This window comes from Pelophylax lessonae (assembly GCF_965119305.1).
Source record: "Pelophylax lessonae genome assembly, chromosome: 2".
In the NCBI taxonomy this organism is placed as follows: domain Eukaryota; kingdom Metazoa; phylum Chordata; class Amphibia; order Anura; family Ranidae; genus Pelophylax; species Pelophylax lessonae.
In genome coordinates this window covers 617745773-617770288 of record NC_138769.1, presented here as the reverse complement: position 1 = coordinate 617770288, position 24516 = coordinate 617745773, and the positions used below count along the sequence as shown (strand labels likewise).

At 44.3% G+C, this 24516-nt stretch overlaps 1 protein-coding gene across 1 annotated transcript in view; it reads right to left on the bottom strand.

Annotated features, from left to right (window-relative positions):
- PARP4 (poly(ADP-ribose) polymerase family member 4) overlaps positions 1-24516 on the bottom strand; it is a 351198-nt gene that overhangs the window by 94685 nt on the left and 231997 nt on the right. Inside the window, exons 24-25 of the mRNA XM_082247633.1 lie at positions 23732-23831; positions 22201-22371 (exon numbers count right to left, since the gene is read on the bottom strand). Of these exons, the coding sequence (XP_082103759.1) occupies positions 22201-22371; positions 23732-23831 (271 nt within the window). The remainder of the gene's footprint in view (positions 1-22200; positions 22372-23731; positions 23832-24516) is intronic.

Here is a 24516-nt window from a genome sequence, read left to right as displayed (position 1 = left end):
CTCCATTTGGGCTTAATCATAGGCACAAACAGGCAGAAGGGGGAGATGCCTTTATTCATCAATGTAATTAGCATATGAAAGTTCATAACATTACCACATATAAAGAAGCTATCAATTCCGTTTTATAAAATAATGACATGATTCATGTCCTGAGGAATTTTAGTACCACATGTAAAAATCCAATACACTTCTTGTTTACTGATCAGAGAGGTCCTAATTTCTCCTCTAGCCAAAATGCCTTGCCACAGATACTTTTTGTTTTAATGTTAAAAAGATCATCACCAGGGGGCGTGGCTTGGTCATTCGAGAGTGAGGATGCACTGTTCTGCAGCTCCTTGCAGCCTTCAGCTTCTTAGCCTCACACTGGGATCCACAGCACCTTTCCCTGCCACCCGACCTCATGTCACAACGCCAGAGAGCTCAATCACAGCCTCGGGGCCCTGTAAAGCAACATGGGGCCCCTATCAGCTCCTTTTTCGCCGATAGCCGGCGACCGCATGGCGAGGCCTCCAAGATGGCACCCGGCCGGGACAGAGGCAGAGACGCTGCACCTGTGGCTTGCAGCATGGCGCTTCCCCCATCCTATCGCCAAGACTGGTGAGTGACATGGCCCCCCAGCTTTTCCAGGCTCCACGACCTCCCTGGGTCGGGGCTCTGATGTCTCTGAACTCATGGGGGAACGGGACTTGAAGCAGCACATTTGGGCCCTCCCCACCAGGGATGATTTAGAACATTTCATATGCAGGGTTGAGAAGGCCTTTAAACAGGATATTGAGCAGCTGCAAGCAGACACTGCACACCTGGGCCCCAGGCTAGAGACCCTACAGCAGAAAGTTGAGGGATCTCTCTCTGCCATGGCACAACTCCAGGATAAATTTGTGGCTCTGGATGAGTGCATAGAAGCTCTTATATGTCAGCTTGATGATTACGAAAACCGTAGTCGGCGCTCTAACATTCGCATACGGGGGTTTCCAGAAGCAACGTCTGCAAAGGATATAATCCCTACCCTGCAGGACATATTTAGGGAGATTCTGGAACTCCCCCCTTTAGAATCCGTGGAGATCGACAGGGCGCACAGGGCACTTAGACCCCCATCGTAGGATGTCGCTAACCCCAGGGACATTATCTGTAAACTGCATAGATATAAGCTCAAGAAACAGATCATGCAACGTATGCGTAAACGCCCTTTCTTTGACTTTGATGGTGCCCACTTGTTCTTTTACCAGGACTTGTCTCGCCGCACCTTAATGCAATGGCGGGCTCTCCAACCTCTCCTGGAGGCCCTGAGAGAAGCGGGAGTTACATATAGCTGGGGGTTCCCCTTCAGCCTTCAAGCAGAGAGACGCACCAAGGATGACCTCCCTAGGTTTGTCCCAACTGGATCTTGACCCTGTTGACTTTGTGGGCTGGCGCCAGGATACCAATATAGCGCTCCCAGCTGCACCCGGCCCATGGCTCCCTGCTCAGACCAAGCAAGGCTCACAGGGTCGTAAGCGCCCCTCTATGGCTGCCCCTTCTGAAACCCGCAACGGTACTGTTTGAAGACACTGGATCCCCTGGAACTGATGCTTTTTGACTGTTTTTCTGCCCTGGTCTCATCACCGGTTTTTGCTTACACTAAATGGTCCCTTGCAGATGGCCCATTGTGCCCTTAACTGTACATCTTTTTTCGCAGCAATTGCTTTTATTTGGATACCAGTGCCCTCTGTGTCTTGTCATTTTTCTGCCTGGGTGGGGAGGGATGGTTTGCAAGATACTTACCTTTATGCACTTTATGGTTTCCTGAGTGTGGTCAATAGCGACTTGGCATGCAGGGACTGTGGCAGGCCTTGCTCCTTGTGTGTATGGGACCGGGGGGGGGGGGGGGTTTACTGCCCATCCCTGGGCTCATTGGTCGGATGTTGCATCCGAATTGTTGTATTTTATGCTTTTCCTTTTCTTGTGTTAAAGTTTTCAGTTTTTTCTGCCATTCCTGATTTAGGTTCTGGGGTGTCCACGTCTGGCTCTCTGCTCTGGCAGATATCAACATGGCAAATGACTTCTACACGTCATGGCGTAGGTTAAGGTAGTGTCATACAATGTCCGAGGCCTATGTTCTCCAAATAAACATAGCAGGTTATGGCTAGAGTTGAAGCGTATCAGGGCACAGGTGGTCTTCCTGCAGGAGACTCATTTTTCGGCCACCTCTACCCCTAGGCTTCCCGTCCAGCTCTATCCCCAGTGGTACTTGAGCAACTGCCCAACGCCTAAGTCTCGTGGGACTGCCATTGTGATTCATAAGAGCTGCCCCTTCCAGATGAACAAAAAAGAGAAAGGTTGGGGAGTCGTGAGAATACAAACGAAGGTCTGTTACCCACTACCCCAGCCACCAACTAAGGACACCACAGGTATGTATACTTGTTAAAAAGGTATAAGTTTATTAGGCACATGTGCCTGTAAGGCAAAAATAAGACAAAAACAAAGGCGGTGAGCCGTAGTGTTACAAAACAACAGTTAAAATCAACAATTGAAAGCACCCATGCACATTGAAAATGACACCTTCTATCTAATTCCACATGAACCCGACGGGCATCAGCATACAATGTAGGCTGAATTGTCTGTAGGGTACAGTGTGAGGACCTCAATTATGTAAATAACCCCTCTAGTTACTGTGGAAAATGAGCTTGGCTTGATTGTGCCGTAGATGTAGTCACTGTAGAAGTATGATAAATTCCTCAGAGGGAACAGGAATTGCACAAGAAGATTCCAACTTGTTAAGCACACACTTGCCTGCCGACAAAATTGTCCGTAAACAGTCAATAAGCTGTATTGAGTAAGCTCAAAATGATGCAAAAATATGAGAAGCAGTGCATTGAGTGGTCTGCCAAGGGTTCAATGCCAAGTCTTCACAAGGGAATCCTAATACATGAGGTAGATGAGGACCGTATATGCCATTAAACAGAGCTCAAAATAGGTCCCAAGTAAGCAATACGTGTGATAGGTAACATACCGTCCTTGCAAGGAAAACAAACACGTTGGAAGTGGAGCAAGTCAGAGAATTACCTTGACATGTACTTCATTTGATGGCGGTATGTATCTCATGTAGAGGGGGGAGGATAGATGGCGGTGTATTACGGCAGGGACTCCCGGTGTCCGGTTAGCCTGTTGCTATCCTATTCACCCATCGGCGTTCTACCCTTCCATGTGGCTGAGCCGGCGGCTACGGGGCTTGACTTCCGGGTCGGAGGTGTCCTCCCGGTCGTCACTTCCTGTTGAGCTGGTCAGCTGGACGCCTTCTCGGGGGAACAGCCTGGGGAACGATAGATGACGGATCCCATGCAAGGCATTCACCTCACGCTAGTGCATGGGTGCTCAATGCACAATGCTGGACGCTGACGCGTTTCACCAAAAACGTTGGTTTCTTCAGAGCTACTGAATGGCCTCAAGGTGCATCGATATATACCGCCCTTAATTGATAATTATTGCTTAATTGTTTATTGATATGCGGGACTAAGGGGAAGAATACTACCGCAAACTTCCACAAGATGTCCTCGCTCTTTATGAGCAGTGCGGTATATTACTTCGATGCAACTTGCCATTCTACCAGCAAAGTAATTAGCACTATTTCCAGATATATCATCATGGAGATAGTGCCAAATCTTTATGTTGAACAAAGTAGACATGTAATTGAAAGTGATTAAAAGATTACACAGCATAATGTACACCAAAAATATGAATAAATGACTGGATCTGCACTCTCTACCATGGCAAACATTCATTAAATATAATATAAACTACTAATTAGTAATGAGTTGGAAACGATCATCCTTATATACTCCAAAGGACATAACCCAAGGCCGGTATATGAGAGGAGGTACTTGAAATTAGAGATGAGAGGAGATATCTGAATTCACTCTGTAATAACTGCTAATGATAATTTTGTTTAACCTGATCTCTTAGTCTACCAATTATATTTGTAATATTTTAAGGTGGCTAGAGTCCAAAATTGGATAGAAGGAATGACCACCATTGATATAATGATAGTCAGTATTCATCTACAGTTTAGATTGCAGGGGACTGTCATCACTATTCCATACCCTCCTTGAAATTTACTCATAAGTTCCCGATTGTCAAGAACCTATGGCAAATACAGTTAACCCCAAGATTAGCAAGTAAAACAACATATGGATATCCATATCTTAGCCATTTATATAGTGGAACATGGTTAACTAAATAGGAGGGGTAGGTACCAGAGATCACCACGAGGCCAGTCGCGAGGGGCTGAGGGTTCAGGGGTTCAAGAAGGGCTGCAGGCTAAATTCCACATTTAGTCCCACTGGTGATAGGGATCCCATCTTATAGATCCACATCTTCTCCTTCTGGAGGAGGATCTTATCAAAATCTCCCCTCCTGGCAGGTAATTTAAGGGCATAAATCCCCCTGACCCTGAGCCCCTCGGGACTGGCATTGCGATGCTCTATGAAGTGGAGGGGTACCGTTCTCTTATCTACCCTCTTTTTAATATCAGCGACGTGTTCAAGGATGCGTGTTTTGAGTTGACGTTTGGTCTTGCCAATATATGATTTTTGACAAGGACATATTATTTCATAGATGACTCTTTCTGTTTGGCAATTAATAAAGTCATTAATGGTGAAATCTTTTTGCCCATTACAGCTTTTAAAAGTTTTTGACTTTATGACCAATTTGCACATCTGACAGTGGCCGCACGGAAACATTCCTTGTAGAGGTGGTAGAGAGGTCAACCAGTTGTCATCACTTCGTGATTTAACAAACTCGGAGTGGCAAAGTGTATCTTTTAAATTTCTAGCCCTTTTAGCTGTAAGTAGGGGCCTAGGGCCTACCAATTTTTCAACGAGAGGGGATACCGTCAGGACCTGCCAATGTTTGGTTAAAATTGTTCTAACTTCTTCCCATTGTGTGCCGTACTGGGTAATAATACGGGGATATTTTTCATCGACGGCCATCACATGTGGGGTGGGAACTTGTGGATCCCCGAGTAAGGTGGATCTAGGTCTTGACGCTGCTCTTTTGCGCGCTTTCTTGATCGTACCATGAGAGTAACCCCTCTCCCTGAATCTTTGGTGTAATTGCTTTGACTCTACCTGGTAGTCAACCGGTTCTGAACAGTTCCTTTTGAGGCGTAGGAACTGTCCGACCGGTATACTACTCACCAGGTGTTTTGGATGATGACTGCTTGCGGCTAAAAGAGTATTAGCCGCAGTGTCCTTTCGATAAGTTTTGGTCCTAATTCCCCCATTATCTAAGGAGATAAGAAGGTCGAGAAAAGGGAGACACTTGGTACTGGCCGTGTAGGTTAATCGTATATTGCGATCATTCTGATTTAGATCGCCCATGAATCGGTCCAATTCAGCAGATGTACCCCTCCAGAGGAGCAGGACATCATCAATGTACCTCAGCCACATATGGGAGTGGCTGAGGTACATTGAGGATGGATAGACAACCTGCTCCTCCCAGAGGCCGAGATGGAGGCACGCGTAGGCCGGAGCCCACGGTGCCCCCATCGATGTACCTCTTATCTGCTGATAGTACCCACTCATGAATTGAAAAAAATTATGATTTAAGAGAAAGTCCAGGAGTTCCGTCACAAATTTGTTATGAGCACCGAGTTCAGGGAATTTGCTCTCCAAGAAGTGTGTGACTGCCCTCAAACCCCATGTGGGATAGAAGTGTATAGACTCTCAACGTCTATACCCACCAGGAGTGTATCCAGGGGGGCAGAGGTCAAGGAGAGTCTGCGAAGTACATCCCTGGTATCCTGTACATAGGATGGGAGGGCAGTCACTAACTCCTTAATGAGAGCATCAACAAATTTGCCTGTCCTTTCCAACGGGCCACCTACTGCCGAGACGATAGGTCGCCCTGGGGGATTATTGAGTGATTTATGTAATTTGGGTATTATATAAAACGTAGGAATGTTAAACGTTTTGACAAAAAGATATTCGGCTTCCTTTTTGGAAATCAGGCCTACTTCTTTGGCAATGGAGATTTTGTAGTTAAGGGCAGAGACAAGGGAGGGAAAGGGACTGTCACGGAGTTTTAAATAAGTGGTATTATCGTTCAATTGTCTTTGAACCTCCTTAATATAGTAGTCCTCACTTAACAGTACCACATTGCCTCCCTTGTCGCTGCCCTTAATCACCACATTAGGTGCCTCAATAAGTTCTTTCAGGGCAATCCTCTCTTCACCACTGAGGTTATCAGATCTACCCCTTTGCCAATTTACCCTACCAAGGTCCTCCTTAACTAGGTCAAGGAAAACCTTGATATTACGATGTTTCGTAAGTGATGGCATTTTGGTCGATTTGATCGTCAGCCGCGCATCTCGTCTTATCACTTCCGTTGGGGATATATCATCCTCAAGGTCTTGACCCTCATCCAATAGGGATGTAAGGATCTCAATTAGTTCGGTGTCATCATCAGTCAGTGGTGTCTCTGCTTTGGTACTGTTTGCCCCCCTATCATGCCAGATCTTAAAGACGACCTTCCTAAGATATAAAGCTATGTCCTTAAAGACTTCAAATTCCGTCATCGCAGATACAGGGGCAAATGATAGACCTTTGCTAAGCAGGCTGACGTGCCTCTCCTGCAGATCAAAGCTGGAGAGATTCACGACCTTGAGATCACCCAGAGGTGAACTTACCGATGATTTTTGCGGCTGCTGGACCTTAAAGTCCTTTGTGAACTGCCCTTGAACTGGCCCTCTTTGTTCTTGATTTTGGGGTTTCCCCTTTCTCTTTGTGTTCCCCGTGGGGGTTCTGACTGCTGGGGGTAAGTGTCCTCGGATGGGGGGTCCAAGTCCGGGACTAAAAAAGACACGGACTTGTCTCCCGCATCCGACTCACTTCCAGATGACCAACCCCAGTTCCTATTCCTCCTACCTCTGCCCCTGGACCTACTCCTATTTCTATTGATAGTAGGGTTAAATAGGTCTTCACTTGCACAGTCCTGGAGGTTTTGTTTACATTTATTTTGTTTATTATTTTTGAGATTTTTTTGGGTCTTTTCTACCTCCTTCTTAAGGGTCTCGTTTAATTTCTGGAACTCTTCCCTCTCTTTATATTGTTCGAGGATAACAGAACTTGCTTCAATATCTACTTGTAGATCCTGAATCTGTAGCTTTTCCTCTTCGATAATTAGGTTCATAACCTGAATGCCCCTGTCGATGCAATACATGTCTACTTTGTTCAACATAAAGATTTGGCACTATCTCCATGAGGATATATCTGGAAATAGTGCTAATTACTTTGCTGGTAGAATGGCAAGTTGCATCGAAGTAATATACCGCACTGCTCATAAAGAGCGAGGACATCTTGTGGAAGTTTGCGGTAGCATTCTTCCCCTTAGTCCCGCATATCAATAAACAATTAAGCAATAATTATCAATTAAGGGCGGTATATATCGATGCACCTTGAGGCCATTCAGTAGCTCTGAAGAAACCAACGTTTTTGGTGAAACGCGTCAGCGTCCAGCATTGTGCATTGAGCACCCATGCACTAGCGTCAGGTGAATCCCTTGCATGGGATCCGTCATCTATCGTTCCCCAGGCTGTTCCCCGAGAAGGCGTCCGGCTGAACAGCTCAACAGGAAGTGACGACCGGGAGGACACCTCCGACCCGGAAGTCAAGCCCCGTAGCCGCCGGCTCAGCCACATGGAAGGGTAGAACGCCGATGGGTGAATATGATAGCAACAGGCTAACCGGACACCGGGAGTCCCTGCCGTAATACACCGCCATCTATCCTCCCCCCTCTACATGAGATACATACCGCCATCAAATGAAGTACATGTCAAGGTAATTCTCTGACTTGCTCCACTTCCAACGTGTTTGTTTTCCTTGCAAGGACGGTATGTTACCTATCACACGTATTGCTTACTTGGGACCTATTTTGAGCTCTGTTTAATGGCATCTACGGTCCTCATCTACCTCATGTATTAGGATTCCCTTGTGAAGACTTAGCATTGAACCCTTGGCAGACCACTCAATGCACTGCTTCTCATATTTTTGCATCATTTTGAGCTTACTCAATACAGCTTATTGACTGTTTACGGACAATTTTGTCGGCAGGCAAGTGTGTGCTTAACAAGTTGGAATCTTCTTGTGCAATTCCTGTTCCCTCTGAGGAATTTATCATACTTCTACAGTGACTACATCTACGGCACAATCAAGCCAAGCTCATTTCCCACAGTAACTAGAGGGGTTATTTACATAATTGAGGTCCTCACACTGTACCCTACAGACAATTCAGCCTACATTGTATGCTGATGCCCGTCGGGTTCATGTGGAATTAGATAGAAGGTGTCATTTTCAATGTGCATGGGTGCTTTCAATTGTTGATTTTAACTGTTGTTTTGTAACACTACGGCTCACCGCCTTTGTTTTTGTCTTATTTTTGCCTTACAGGCACATGTGCCTAATAAACTTATACCTTTTTAACAAGTATACATACCTGTGGTGTCCTTAGTTGGTGGCTGGGGTAGTGGGTAACAGACCTTCGTTTGTATTCTCACGACTCCCCAACCTTTCTCTTTTTTGTTCATATGTCTATATGCCAACGGCCACCATTCATGGTTATGTAATTTATTAAGGTGCTTCACTAATTTATGAGGTGTCCACCACATTTCAAGTGAACCTCTTTTGAGCCCTTTACAGAACACTACCTTGCTTCCTTTTTTGTTATATGTTCAATTTGGATTTTCTTGTGATCCTCTAGTGTTCTGGGCCAAATAAATTTAGACACTTTACCCCCATTTTTCTGACAAAAACAGTAAAGGTGGTGAACCTATGTGATACTAGGGCAACCTATATTACATAGCATTTTATTATTCTACTTGTATCAGATGTGTTTCTGTCTAGTATCTGCGCTCTCTATCGGTAAACACAGGAAGGAAATACGATAGATTCTTTACCCCCCATTATGGCCTACTGTATAGATGCAAATATAGACCAGGAGATAGAGGTCGCTTTTCACAACCAAAGCGACTCTGACTCCTCTACCCAAGAACCCATAGGGGAACTCTTTAAACAGCACAAAAAATTAATCTTGAAATCCCTAAATAGGAAATGGGATATTGCATCATTGCAGTCCCATATCAAGCATCAGATTATCCCTAGAGGTCTAAGAGAGAGACTGATCCCTGCACAACATCTAGACACCCCCAGGTTTCTGGAGGTGTGGAAGAAAAATTGCATCGACAGGGGCATTCAGGTTATGAACCTAATTATCGAAGAGGAAAAGCTACAGCTTCAGGATCTACAAGTAGATATTGAAGCAAGTTCTGTTATCCTCGAACAATATAAAGAGAGGGAAGAGTTCCAGAAATTAAACGAGACCCTTAAGAAGGAGGTAGAAAAGACCCAAAAAAATCTCAAAAATAATAAACAAAATAAATGTAAACAAAACCTCCAGGACTGTGCAAGTGAAGACCTATTTAACCCTACTATCAATAGAAATAGGAGTAGGTCCAGGGGCAGAGGTAGGAGGAATAGGAACTGGGGTTGGTCATCTGGAAGTGAGTCGGATGCGGGAGACAAGTCCGTGTCTTTTTTAGTCCCGGACTTGGACCCCCCATCCGAGGACACTTACCCCCAGCAGTCAGAACCCCCACGGGGATCACAAAGAGAAAGGGGAAACCCCAAAATCAAGAACAAAGAGGGCCAGTTCAAGGGCAGTTCACAAAGGACTTTAAGGTCCAGCAGCCGCAAAAATCATCGGTAAGTTCACCTCTGGGTGATCTCAAGGTCGTGAATCTCTCCAGCTTTGATCTGCAGGAGAGGCACGTCAGCCTGCTTAGCAAAGGTCTATCATTTGCCCCCGTATCTGCGATGACGGAATTTGAAGTCTTTAAGGACATAGCTTTATATCTTAGGAAGGTCGTCTTTAAGATCTGGCATGATAGGGGGGCAAACAGTACCAAAGCAGAGACACCACTGACTGATGATGACACCGAACTAATTGAGATCCTTACATCCCTATTGGATGAGGGTCAAGACCTTGAGGATGATATATCCCCAACGGAAGTGATAAGACGAGATGCGCGGCTGCCGATCAAATTGACCAAAATGCCATCACTTACGAAACATCGTAATATCAAGGTTTTCCTTGACCTAGTTAAGGAGGACCTTGGTAGGGTAAATTGGCAAAGGGGTAGATCTGATAACCTCAGTGGTGAAGAGAGGATTGCCCTGAAAGAACTTATTGAGGCACCTAATGTGGTGATTAAGGGCAGCGACAAGGGAGGCAATGTGGTACTGTTAAGTGAGGACTACTATATTCAGGAGGTTCAAAGACAAATGAACGATAATACCGCTTATTTAAAACTCCGTGACAGTCCCTTTCCCTCCCTTGTCTCTGCCCTTAACTACAAAATCTCCATTGCCAAAGAAGTAGGCCTGATTTCCAAAAAGGAAGCCGAATATCTTTTTGTCAAAGCGTTTAACATTCCTACGTTTTATATAATACCCAAATTACATAAATAACTCAATAATCCCCCAGGGCGACCTATCGTCTCGGCAGTAGGTGGCCCGTTGGAAAGGACAGGCAAATTTGTCGATGCTCTCATTAAGGAGTTAGTGACTGCCCTCCCATCCTATGTACAGGATACCAGGGATGTACTTCGCAGACTCTCCTTGACCTCTGCCCCCCTGGATACACTCCTGGTGGGTATAGACGTTGAGAGTCTATACACTTCTATCCCACATGAATGGGGTTTGAGGGCAGTCATATACTTCTTGGAGAGCAAATTCCCTGAACTCGGTGCTCATAACAAATTTGTGACGGAACTCCTGGACTTTCTCTTAAATCATATTTTTTTTCAATTCATGAGTGGGTACTATCAGCAGATAAGAGGTACATCGATGGGGGCACCGTGGGCTCCGGCCTACGCGTGCCTCCATCTCAGCCTCTGGGAGGAGCAGGTTGTCTATCCATCCTCAATGTACCTCAGCCACTCCCATATGTGGCTGAGGTACATTGATGATGTCCTGCTCCTCTGGAGGGGTACATCTGCTGAATTGGACCGATTCATGGGCGATCTAAATCAGAATGATCGCAATATACGATTAACCTACACGGCCAGTACCAAGTGTCTCCCTTTTCTCGACCTTCTTATCTCCTTAGATAATGGGGGAATTAGGACCAAAACTTATCGAAAGGACACTGCGGCTAATACTCTTTTAGCCGCAAGCAGTCATCATCCAAAACACCTGGTGAGTAGTATACCGGTTCGGACAGTTCCTACGCCTCAAAAGGAACTGTTCAGAACCGGTTGACTACCAGGTAGAGGCAAAGCAATTACACCAAAGATTCAGGGAGAGGGGTTACTCTCATGGTACGATCAAGAAAGCGCGCAAAAGAGCAGCGTCAAGACCTAGATCCACCTTACTCGGGGATCCACAAGTTCCCACCCCACATGTGATGGCCCTCAATGAAAAATATCCCCGTATTATTACCCAGTACGGCACACAATGGGAAGAAGTTAGAACAATTTTAACCAAACACTGGCAGGTCCTGACGGTATCCCCTCTCGTTGAAAAATTGGTAGGCCCTAGGCCCCTACTTACAGCTAAAAGGGCTAGAAATTTAAAAGATACACTTTGCCACTCAGAGTTTGTTAAATCACGAAGTGATGACAACTGGTTGACCTCTCTACCACCTCTACAAGGAATGTTTCCGTGCGGCCACTGTCAGATGTGCAAATTGGTCATAAAGTCAAAAACTTTTAAAAGCTGTAATGGGCAAAAAGATTTCACCATTAATGACTTTATTAATTGCCAAACAGAAAGAGTCATCTATGAAATATGTCCTTGTCAAAAATCATATATTGGCAAGACCAAACGTCAACTCAAAACACGCATCCTTGAACACGTCGCTGATATTAAAAAGAGGGTAGATAAGAGAACGGTACCCCTCCACTTCATAGAGCATCACGATGCCAGTCCCGAGAGGCTCAGGGTCAGGGGGATTTATGCCCTTAAATTACCTGCCAGGAGGGGAGATTTTGATAAGATCCTCCTCCAGAAGGAGAAGATGTGGATCTATAAGATGGGATCCCTATCACCAGTGGGACTAAATGTGGAATTTAGCCTGCAGCCCTTCTTGAACCCCTGAACCCTCAGCCCCTCGCGACTGGCCTCGTGTTGATCTCTGGTACCTACCCCTCCTATTTAGTTAACCATGTTCCACTATATAAATGGATAAGATATGAATATCCATATGTTGTTTTACTTGCTAATCTTGGGGTTAACTGTATTTGCCATAGGTTCTTGACAATCGGGAACTTATGAGTAAATTTCAAGGAGGGTATGGAATAGTGATGACAGTCCCCTGCAATCTAAACTGTAGATGAATACTGACTATCATTATATCAATGGTGGTCATTCCTTCTATCCAATTTTGGACTCTAGCCACCTTAAAATATTACAAATATAATTGGTAGACTAAGAGATCAGGTTAAACAAAATTATCATTAGCAGTTACTACAGAGTGAATTCAGATATCTCCTCTCATCTCTAATTCCAAGTACCTCCTCTCATATACCGGCCTTGGGTTATGTCCTTTGGAGTATATAAGGATGATCGTTTCCAACTCATTACTAATTAGTAGTTTATATTATATTTAATGAATGTTTGCCATGGTAGAGAGTGCAGATCCAGTCATTTATTCATATTTTTGGTGTACATTATGCTGTGTAATCTTTTAATCACTTTCAATTACATGTCTACTTTGTTCAACATAAAGATTTGGCACTATCTCCATGATGATATATCTGGAAATAGTTCTAATTACTTTGCTGGTAGAATGGCAGGCGCATCGAAGTAATATACCGCACTGCTCATAAAGAGCGAGGACATCTTGTGGAAGTTTGCGGTAGCATTCTTCCCCTTAGTCCCGCATATCAATAAACAATTAAGCAATAATTATCAATTAAGGGCGGTATATATCGATGCACCTTGAGGCCATTCAGTAGCTCTGAAGAAACCAACGTTTTTGGTGAAACGCGTCAGCGTCCAGCATTGTGCATTGAGCACCCATGCACTAGCGTCAGGTGAATCCCTTGCATGGGATCCGTCATCTATCGTTCCCCAGGCTGTTCCCCGAGAAGGCGTCCGGCTGACCAGCTCAACAGGAAGTGACAACCGGGAGGACACCTCCGACCCGGAAGTCAAGCCCTGTAGCCGCCGACTCAGCCACATGGAAGGGTAGAACGCCGATGGGTGAATATGATAGCAACAGGCTAACCGGACACCGGGAGTCCCTGCCGTAATACACCGCCATCTATCCTCCCCCCTCTACATGAGATACTTACCGCCATCAAATGAAGTACATGTCAAGGTAATTCTCTGACTTGCTCCACTTCCAACGTGTTTGTTTTCCTTGCAAGGACGGTATGTTACCTATCACACATATTGCTTACTTGGGACCTATTTTGAGCTCTGTTTAATGGCATCTACGGTCCTCATCTACCTCATGTATTAGGATTCCCTTGTGAAGACTTAGCATTGAACCCTTGGCAGACCACTCAATGCACTGCTTCTCATATTTTTGCATCATTTTGAGCTTACTCAATACAGCTTATTGACTGTTTACGGACAATTTTGTCGGCAGGCAAGTGTGTGCTTAACAAGTTGGAATCTTCTTGTGCAATTCCTGTTCCCTCTGAGGAATTTATCATACTTCTACAGTGACTACATCTACGGCACAATCAAGCCAAGCTCATTTCCCACAGTAACTAGAGGGGTTATTTACATAATTGAGGTCCTCACACTGTACCCTACAGACAATTCAGCCTACATTGTATGCTGATGCCCGTCGGGTTCATGTGGAATTAGATAGAAGGTGTCATTTTCAATGTGCATGGGTGCTTTCAATTGTTGATTTTAACTGTTGTTTTGTAACACTACGGCTCACCGCCTTTGTTTTTGTCTTATTTTTGCCTTACAGGCACATGTGCCTAATAAACTTATACCTTTTTAACAAGTATACATACCTGTGGTGTCCTTAGTTGGTGGCTGGGGTAGTGGGTAACAGACCTTCGTTTGTATTCTCACGACTCCCCAACCTTTCTCTTTTTTGTTCATATGTCTATATGCCAACGGCCACCATTCATGGTTATGTAATTTATTAAGGTGCTTCACTAATTTATGAGGTGTCCACCACATTTCAAGTGAACCTCTTTTGAGCCCTTTACAGAACACTACCTTGCTTCCTTTTTTGTTATATGCCCCTTCCAGATGTCAGCACACCAATCAGACCCGGGCCAATCAATGGGCCGCTATGTGTTTCTCAAGGGTACTATTATGGGTCAATCTTACACGTTCGCTACGTTATATGCTCCTAACTCCCAACAGATAACTTTTATCGACATGGTTCTTAGGGGCGATTGGCGGACTTCCGTGAGGGACGATTGATACTGGGAGGGGACTTTAATGTAAGCCCAGATCCCTCTTTGGATAACTCAGCGGGTCGTTTGACCCACTCTTACGCTTTTTTGTGATATTTCAGCAAGTCTCTACAGAGTCACACCCTTGTTGGCGGGTGATGCATGCTGAATGGGATTATAGCTTTTATTCCAGCGTCCATGACAACAAGTATGGCCGGATGCTGGGCAGGGCCCTCTGGAAAAATCGGGCGTCCGCTTATGTACCTAAGCTTCATTCTTCCGCGGGTAAACCTGTGTATCACAACTCCAAACTCGCGTCAATGTTTTGTGATTATTATGCGGCTTTATATAACTTGGACCTGGGAATTACCAACGGAAAGGCTTTGCGGAAAAGCAGGGTAATTGACGACTACCTTTCTTCTTCTGGTCTTCCAGCTATTCCCTCCGACAGACGCGTGGACTTCAAAGCCCCTATAACACAGGCGGAGGAGCTGTTAGCCATGGTAAAATCTCCCCAGGACGGGAAATCCCCAGGCCCTGACGGCCTTACAAAATTAGTAAGTACTCAATGACTTTGGGTGGCTCTGGGCAGCACGCGACCCACAGCCACATGCGATTTCAGTATTGTATAAATTGCTAGATGCAGCTAAACCTACTCCTAAGCCCAATTTTATTAGAGAATGGGAGCATGACCTACAGTGCGAGTTTTCCGCAGAACAGCTTCGGCGCTTTTATCATATGACACACATATGTTCAGTAGAAACCAGAGCGCAGGAAAACAATTATACCTTTCTGACAAGATGGTACCGGGTTCCTGCGACTTTGTCTAGATTCTGCCCCACTGTTTCGGATGGGTGCTGGAGGGGATGTGGACAGAGGGGAACGTTCCTCCATATTTGGTGGGACTGTCCTTTGATCAGGCCTTTCTGGGAGATGGTACGTAAGCATGTTTTCAATGGCTTGGTATTGGACCTTCCTGACTCACCGGAGCTTTTCCTCCTCCATGCCCCTCCCACGCCCATCCCTCATTATAAACGGAGCACTCTTCCACATCTCCTTAGCGCTATCAATCGCCTCATAGCTATTCACTGGAAAAGCCCATGCATTCCAAGTGAGGCGGAATGGCTACGAAAGGTGAACGAGATAATGGAGGGAGAGGAATGGATAGATACATGTAGGGATACTCGCGACAGGTTTGACTTTATCTGGACGCCATGGAAACTTTGAGCTCGCCTCTGTTGTTCTCGAGCTTGGACCTGGCCCTCCTGGCCTTGGCTGATCCTGCTTTTAAACAGCTGGTTCAAAAGACCTCGCTCCTGCCACTGACCAGCCCATAATCAACTTTATATAGCCAGACCCAGGCGTGGACACTCTCTACGTAACCCTATCGGCAGTTTTTCTTTTTTTTTTTTCTTTTCTCTTTAATGTGGTAATAGTCGCTCTGCTGCGGTGGGCCTAGGCTACCCCTAGCACAATGTCTTGAAGGAAAAATAATGGGTGGTGGGGGGTTCTCCTCTCCCTTCTCCTTGAGGGGGGAGCTTTGGGTCATCTCCTTGAGGGGGGAGCTTTGGGTCAACTGGGGCCAAATGCCCAAACCAAGGAGAACCCTGCCACTCCACTGGTTCGGGCTAGTGGTTGGGGTCTCACCGGTGGGGCGCAAATGAATGTGCATGGTAGAACTCTTTTTTCTCTGTGCCTTTTCCCCCCTTTTTTCCTCCTCCTTTTCTCCCCCTTCTCCTTGCTACCCCCCTTGTTCTAACTGGTTCTCCTGCCTTTACTCACTTCTTATGTTCATTGCATTGTTGCTCCTGTGCACTGGTTAGTTGGAGGCCAGTTTACCCCCCCCCCCCCCGTTTTCTTTATTCACCTTCTAAGTGTTATGTACATTATGTCCTGCCTTTTTTTAGTTATTTGTTAAATGCAGAAATAAAGATTATACAAAAAAAAAAAAAGATCACCACCAAAGCAAATCACATAAGTACTTTACCATCCTTCCTACATACCGGTAGTACAGATGACATGTCACATGAGGTAAAGTAAATCTTGTAACAAGAAAAATATAACCGCGCTAGTGAACTAATATATACAGTATAAAGAAGCAGCAACTTCCAGTGAGATGGCACTAAAAAGTAAATAAAATTATATAAGCGGTGCTAAGTGAACCGTGCATGCGAAATACCCAAATATACAATCAGCAATCAAGGTGAATAAACCATACAGGTATTATGTTGAAAATAATAATTCAAATATATATAGTTCATATAAATTTGGAAAGTCCAAGAAAGTCCCAGTTGAGTGACAAATGGTGCAAAATAATAAATGTGAGTAAAGTTGTCCAAAACTAGTAAAAAATCCACCACTAACTGTGAGTACGCTTACCAGAAGCTGAAATGGTACAGGCTTGTCAGTATCAAGCAAAAGCACAGGGCCACCAGATCCTGAATCCACCTGGTTATCAGCAATAAGATAAGATAGCACCTAGTACCAGCTTTATGCCTCAGAATCCATAATAGGTGACAGCCATCATGGAAAAAATAACATGAAAGGCTCCATAGTGCATACCATATGATTAAATGTAAAAAAAAAGAAAAAGTCCCAAAATTATAGGTGACAAATTGTGCAGAAAAAAGTATTGGTGTCCAATAAAAGTGCTCACTCCACCACCAATTGCTAATATGCTTACCAGAATCTGTAATGAAGTAGGCCTATAGATATATTGATGAGCCAGAGCAGGGATGGACCACCGGGACTTGAATGCACAAGGATGTCAGCAATAAGGTATATGGATGGAATGTCTAATATCAGCTCATAGCCACAAACTCCATGGATGGAAATCAGCTGTTATAGAAGATAGAACATAAACACTCCATAGTGTATACCGCTAGCTTAATTTTATTAAAAATAGAGAGACACTTACATAAATTGTAGAAAAAAACACTAAACAAAGCCGACAGCCGGTTACACAATCAGCCCGTCATCCCGTGTTCAACGTGGGTGACATCAGCACGCCATGACTCGACATGTTTCATCACAACTGAAGTCTTCCTAGGGTCAGTTGTGACCTCTAAACTCCAAGGTGGTCTTGCACTCACCGACTCAAATACTACTTTGTGGTTTAAGAATTCTCGCATTTTGGTCCACCTCCCAAGTGTATAACAAGTCACCAGTCAAACTATTCATATCTACAAATATGCCACTTTGCCAATATCCTCTAACCCTCAAACGCAACTCCTTTTAAACACATATGCAGAGATGTACCACATAGAAAGTGGTTAATTTTTGCCACTTACAAATTCCTGATTACTCTGGCAAGTGATCCATTTCGTAAATTCAAATACATGAAAAAGTGGAAAAGAAACTTAAGTCAAGAAAGCTCACCACTGACAAACTATCTGGAGCTGACCAAGCAAAAGCTCCACCTACATGTTTTAGAAGGAAAAATATAAAATATTGTTCCACATGTCTTCGCTGACATCCAATGCCCCACAGAGATGCGTTTTTCAGGCGGATCTGAACGGTCCGCCTGTGTGAAAGGGGCCTTAAATGTGCAGTTTTATCACACAGCACAATGCCACAGATATCGCAAACTTTGAGGGAGCGTGCATTTTGCGTGCTGACTGCAGGAATGTCCACCAGAGTTGTTGCCCGTGAATTGAATGTTCATTTCTCTACCATAAGCCATCTCCAAAGGCGTTTCAGAGAATGTGGCAGTACATCCAACCGGCCTCAAAACCGCAGACCACGTGTAACCACACCAGCCCAGGACCTCCACATCCAGCATCTTCAACTCCAAGATCGTCAGCCACCCAAACAGCTGCTGCAACAATCAGTTTGCATAAACAAAGAATTTCTGCACAAACTGTCAGAAACCGTCTCAGGGAAGCTCATCTGCATGCTCATTGTCCTCATGGGGGGGTCTCGACCTGAATGCAGTTCATCGTTGTAACCGACTTGTGTGTGAAAATGCTCACATTAAATGGCGTCTGGCACTTTGAAGAGGTGTTCTCTTCATGGATGAATCCCGGTTTCTTAGATCTTTGAGTTCAGCACATGAAAAATGGGGGCAAAAACAAGGATCACAGGTCTCTGTGTTGATTTCACAAGTCCTCCCCCATACAGTTAGAAAATACTCCCCTAGGCTCACACTTAACCCTTTGATCACCCCTGGGTTAACCCTTTCCCTGCCAGTGTCATTATTACAGTAACAGTGCATATTTTTAGCACTGATTACTGTAGTAATGTCACTGGCCCCAAAAGTGTAAAAAATGTCAGTCAGGCGTCCGTCCGATCAGTCCACCGCAATGTCGCAGTCCCGCTAAAAATCGCAGATCACCGCCATTACAAGTAATGTCACTGGCCCCAAAAGTGTAAAAAAGTGTAAAAAATGTCAGTCAGGTGTCCGTCCGATCAGTCCACCGCAATGTCGCAGTCCCGCTAAAAATCGCAGATCACCGCCATTACAAGTAAATAAATAAAATAAATAAATAAATAAAAATGACAAATCTTTCCCCTAGTTTGTAGACGCAATAACTTTTGCGCAAACCAATTAAAATACACTTATTGGGATTTGTTTTGCCAAAAATATGTAGCATAATACAAATTGGCCTAAATATATATAGCTGAATGTGAAAAATATTGTTTTTTGTTTTTTTTTTCACTTTTGTCGCTTTTTTTTTGTTTATAGAGCAATAAATATAATTTGCACAGGTGATCAAATACCAGCAAAAGAAAGCTCTATTTGTGGGGGGAAAAAGGACATCAATATTTTTTGGGTACAGCTTCGCAGGGCCGCACAGTTGTCAGTTAAAATACTGCAGTGCCGAATCGCAAAAAATGGCCTGGTCATTAAGGGGGCAAAACCTTTCCGGTCCTTAAGTGGTTAAAGTCTACACTTAGGAGGTGCCTCTCCCTCTTGTTTTTGGCTTTTAATATTAGGACACTTACCTTTCCTGGAATCCAGTGATGTCAGCACCCCAGCCCATGTTTCCATTGGCTCTCGGGTGCTGCTGCTGCCATTGTCTGTAAGGGAAACAGGCAGTGAAGCCTAGCGAATTCACAGCCAATACCCTACTGTGCATGCACAAAGTTTGCTGTGCTTTCTGAATGGCATGGTGGCGGGGGAAGGAGGAGAGGAACTGAACTTTCGAGTGATCGCGCTGATCTTCTGAAATGAAAGTATTGGCTGGTACCTGTCAAAAAAAGGGTTACCCCCCCCCCCCCCAAAAGGTGCCACCGGGAGGGGGGGGGGGTGATGGGAGTCAGATAAGTGAAGCTTCCACTTTTGGGGGGAACTCCGCTTTAACCTTGAGGTGCTGCTCTTAATAGCAACAACTGGCATTTAACTTATTCTTGACTGTTTCCATTTGATTTATTTTATAACCTTATATGCTATTTCTGAGCTATGCAGAACTGTACTTTGCATTGTATAACACTGCACATTATTAAGATTTCAGCTGTATTTGGACTTTTATTCTCTATATGTCTTGAAATTTCAATGCTGTTATCACATGTTGTATACACACAGAAGTCTTACAGGCTTTAGCTTTGCATTCTGTACTTTACTTTTTACCTTTAATAAAATTATTATCAAAACGAAAATCCGTGACCTCTAGATCCAAATTCTAACTTTGCTCTAAGGAGAACGCAAACCCCTTTGGCCCCCCCCCCCCTTTCTACCTTTCCCCCCTTTTCTCTATCTTTTCCTAACCTTTCACACATTTTTTGACAATTCACTTATAACTAACCTAAGGCTGATCATAGATGGGTATTTTTTTTTTTTATCAGCAGATGGATTAAAAAAAAAAAACAAAAAAAACAAAAACAAAACATATTTCCCCATACACACAAGGGAAATGGAGGAATCCTCCCCACTGTGCTATTGTATTCTGACAGAGGGAACTCCTTCACCATCAGGCTACACTGATTAGCGCTGAAGCCGATTGACTGCAGCCTGCTGATCAAGAACATAATTCCAAAATTCTTTTTCAACATAAGTTAATCTTTAGATCAAATTCTGTCGAGCGGGCCCTGCTGAACAAGCAGAATTTCGATCCACCTTTGGCCAGCCTAACTAATTCAGAACTAGTGAACTTGCTGATGTTCTGCTTGCTTTAAAAAACAACTAAGGCACATTTAAACATGCACATGGATGTGTCCTCTAATGTTGGGGACTACAATAAGCAATCAACATCTAACAGCCCTCATCCACCCAGTGTTCTTCTGAATTTTATCGCCTACGGACTTACCATGTGCCATATGGCTAAACTATGTCCGTTCGTCTACTTCAGGAACATGGATATGTCCTCTATACTCTGTAGGGTCTAATTTCATATACTGCATGGATTTCTATCGCAAATTTATGTCTTCACGACTGCCCTAATTCTTTGTGGCATAAATTCAACAAGGTGTTGGAATCATTCCTCAGAGATTTTGGTCCATATTGGCATATGATAGCATCACGCAGTTGCTCCATATTTGTCAGCTGCACATCCATGATGCAAATCTCCTGTTATACTACATCCCAAAGGTGCTCTATTGGATTGAGATCTAGTGACTGTGGAGGCCATTGGAGTACAGTGACCTCATTGTCATGTTCAAGAAATATGTTTTAGAGGATTTGAGCTTTTTGACATGGTGGTGAAGTAGCCATCAGAAGATGGGTACACTGTATTTATAAAAGAATGGATATGATCAGCAACAATACTCAGGTAGGCCATGGGATTTAACCACTTTACCACTAGAGGATTTTGCGGTCTTACGTCTGGGCCACTTTTTGCGATTCGGCGCTGTGCGAATTTAACGGACAATTGCGCGGTCGTGCGACGCTGTACCCAAACAAAATTGACGTCCTTTTTTTCCCACAAACAGAGCTTTCTTTTGGTGGTATTTGATCACCTGTGCGATTTTTACTTTTTGCGCTATAAACAAAAAAAGAGCGTTTATTTTGAAAAAATAACAATATTTTTCAAATTTTTTTATATTAAATTCCCCCCCAAAAAAATGTTCTGCTACCTATGTTTGGTAAAAAAAAATCACAATAAGTGTATTTTGATTGGTTTGCGCAAAAGTTATTGCGTTTACTAAGGGAAAGATTTTTGCCATTTTTGGTGTTTTTTTTTTTTTTAACGAGTAATGGCGGCGATCTGCGATTTTTTTTTTGCGGGACTGTGACATTGCGGCGGACAGATCGGACCCTTGACTGACATTTTTGACACTTTTGGGGGTACCAGTGACATTACTGCAGTAATCAGTGCTATATATATGCACTGTTACTGTAAAAATGACACTGGCAGGGAAGGGGTTAATTTTATTGGAGAGGGAGGGGTTAATGTATGCCTGGTGTTTACTGGCGTGTGTGGGGGGAGGTGACTGAGTGAGTCAGGGACAGATCGCATGTTCAGCTATGCTGAACACTGCAATCTGTCACTCCCTGTCACTTAGGAGATAAGCCCGCTCTGTTTACACAGGCGGGCGGATCTACAAACTAGATTCCCCGACGATCGGGGAAGAGCAGCGGCGATCACCGCTGCTCCTCCCCTGGCCCGACTCCCGCTGTGACTGAAAACAGCGGGAGCGCGCCTCCGGCGGCGCGTGAGGGATGGAATGGGTGGGACAAAACTATTTTGGCCTTTGAAGAGTGTACTAGTCAAGATTTGCATATACTATAACATGCCTATACCTCTGGATCTTCTGTTTTGATGAGCAATGCTCACTTAAAGCAACCACTGTTTATGCTTTTTTTTCCCTCATATGTTCAGACTCAATTACCAGTTTACTTTTAACAAATCATTAAAAATGCTTACCTGAGTGCAATGAGGGACAAATCCATAAACAAAGAGAATGTCATCATGATATAAAGACTGAATGTTGGCAGGGGCTTGCATCGGTTCAGTGGGATTTGTACCAAACAGCCTCCACTTGATGGAGACGGCTGTACATGCAGCTGATCTCAGCTTTGAATCGTGTTTCTGCATCTGTGAAGACACAACAGAAAATTATGGTAGAAACACATAAGGCTCAATTCACAAAGCTTTAGCACAAGGATTAGGACCCTTCTCAGCCATTAGGCTGTAATTTTCAAATCTCACTGGACTTAAAGTAATTGTAAAGTTTAATTTTTTTTTTTTGCAGAAGGGACGGCACTGGATCAGTGCAGGAGTCAGGTAAGTGTTGGGGGGGAGGGGGGGAGGGGGGGGAGGGGGGGGGCACAATTACTAGTGGGACGATTTTTACCTAAATGCAGGGAATGCAATAAGGTAAAACACATTTAGACTTTAACTAGCCTAGGGTGTCTCTTACTGGACAGCTATGGCTTCTAGAGATCACGTTAACTTACGTTTCACTAAAAATGCCACACAGGAACATTATAGTTGCTTGTCAGTACCTGGCTTATAGTGAATCTTCACTAACCCAGATATTTAGACATCTGAATGTACTTCCTATTCCTTTCCCAGTATTATCAAGGACCATAAAAAATTCCCACTTCCAAAACACTTATGCCTCGTACACACGCAACGATTATCGGCCGACTTTTGTCCAGTGTTGTTGTGTTGGTTGAAATGTGCTCTAGACTGCACACGAATTTTCTCGGCCAACAAAAACCAACTTCAGAAGTGATGTCATGTGCTGGTTTACTTTCCGTGTGTTTCTTCTTCTCTGAGCATGCCCAGTCTTGCTCATCAGATTTTTGTCTGCCGAAATCTGTACTGACTGACGAAAAATCGGTCGTTGTGGTGACGGGCAACAAAAATTCTATAGCCTGCACACCAGATTTTATTCGGCCGAAAAGTCGCAGTCGGTTGTCGAAAGCATCATACTAACAAGCCGAAAATTGGCCGATCGGACGTTGGCCGAAAATTCACGGCCAACTATCGATGCGTGTGTACGAGGCATTAGGCCCCTTTCACACTGCCCGCTTAGTTTTTCTCAGCGGGGATCGATCCGCCTATCCCCGCTGAGCAGGCAGATGGGAGCTCCATCTCCGCTCTGTCTGCGGAGATGGAGCTGTTAGGTCCCCGCTGTCCTCTATGGGGAATTCGGATGGGAACGGACCACCTGTCCGTTCTCATCCGATCCGATCCACCAGAAGGATGGAAAATAGGGTTTCCATCCGTCCGGATTTGACGGACAGGATCGGATCGGATATCAGCGGACATGTCTCGGTGACATCCGCTGCCCCATAGAAATGCATGGGGCATCCGTTCAGATCCGCCTGAAAAATTGACAGGTGGATCTGAACGGTCTGCATGTGTAAAAGGGGCCTAAATATTAACCACCCCGCCCCCGGAGGCTACTGGTGTAAAATGAAACCAGCTGTCCTCTCATTCATATTACCTGGCTTTTCCAGCTGCTCTTAGATTTGTCTGCAAAAAATTCAAATGCTCCAGCACCATCTTTTGCCAACCGCCTCAGCATATGTTTATTTGCTTTCGCCCTGGAATAAAACAAAGTAAATAGGATTAACTGTAAAAGGTCATATGGGCTATTAAGGAGTTTTTTAACCATTAGGATATGTAAATTACACAATTCTGCCTTACATTTAACAGGATGAATGCGGAACATAAAGAGGATAATTAGTTATGATAGAAATCACATGGAAACAAGAAGGCTTCACTTCATCCCATAGCAGTCAGGTTTGGGGATCTGGAGTAGTAATGTCAGATTTTACAGAGTGTAACTTGCTGGTGAAATCACAGTTGTGATGTAAGGTCGGTGGGAACAAGCAGTAAGCGCAGTAGACCTGCAATTTACCACTTTAGGAAGGGTTGGTTTTTGCACAGACTTCAGAGAACAGACGCTTTAAAAATAATTAGACCTTTTGTAATGATTGCTCCTGTAATGATTGCTCCTCCAAGAAGACCAAGAACTGAGCAATCAGCTGTCATGGGATCGCTCAGTTCTCGGGCTTAGAACTGACATGGGACAGCTGCAGCAGCACACTAGTGCTGCAGCAAAAAGGTGAATGTGCATGTTTTTTTTTTTTTTATAAGCCCCAAACTTTTTTTATTCTGGGGAGAGGGGAGTGTTGGATGGATGGATTTGAAAAAAAACTGATGTAGATAGATACTAACAAAATTAAGCCAAACTTCAGCTCACATTTTTTACGCAGTTACAGCAAT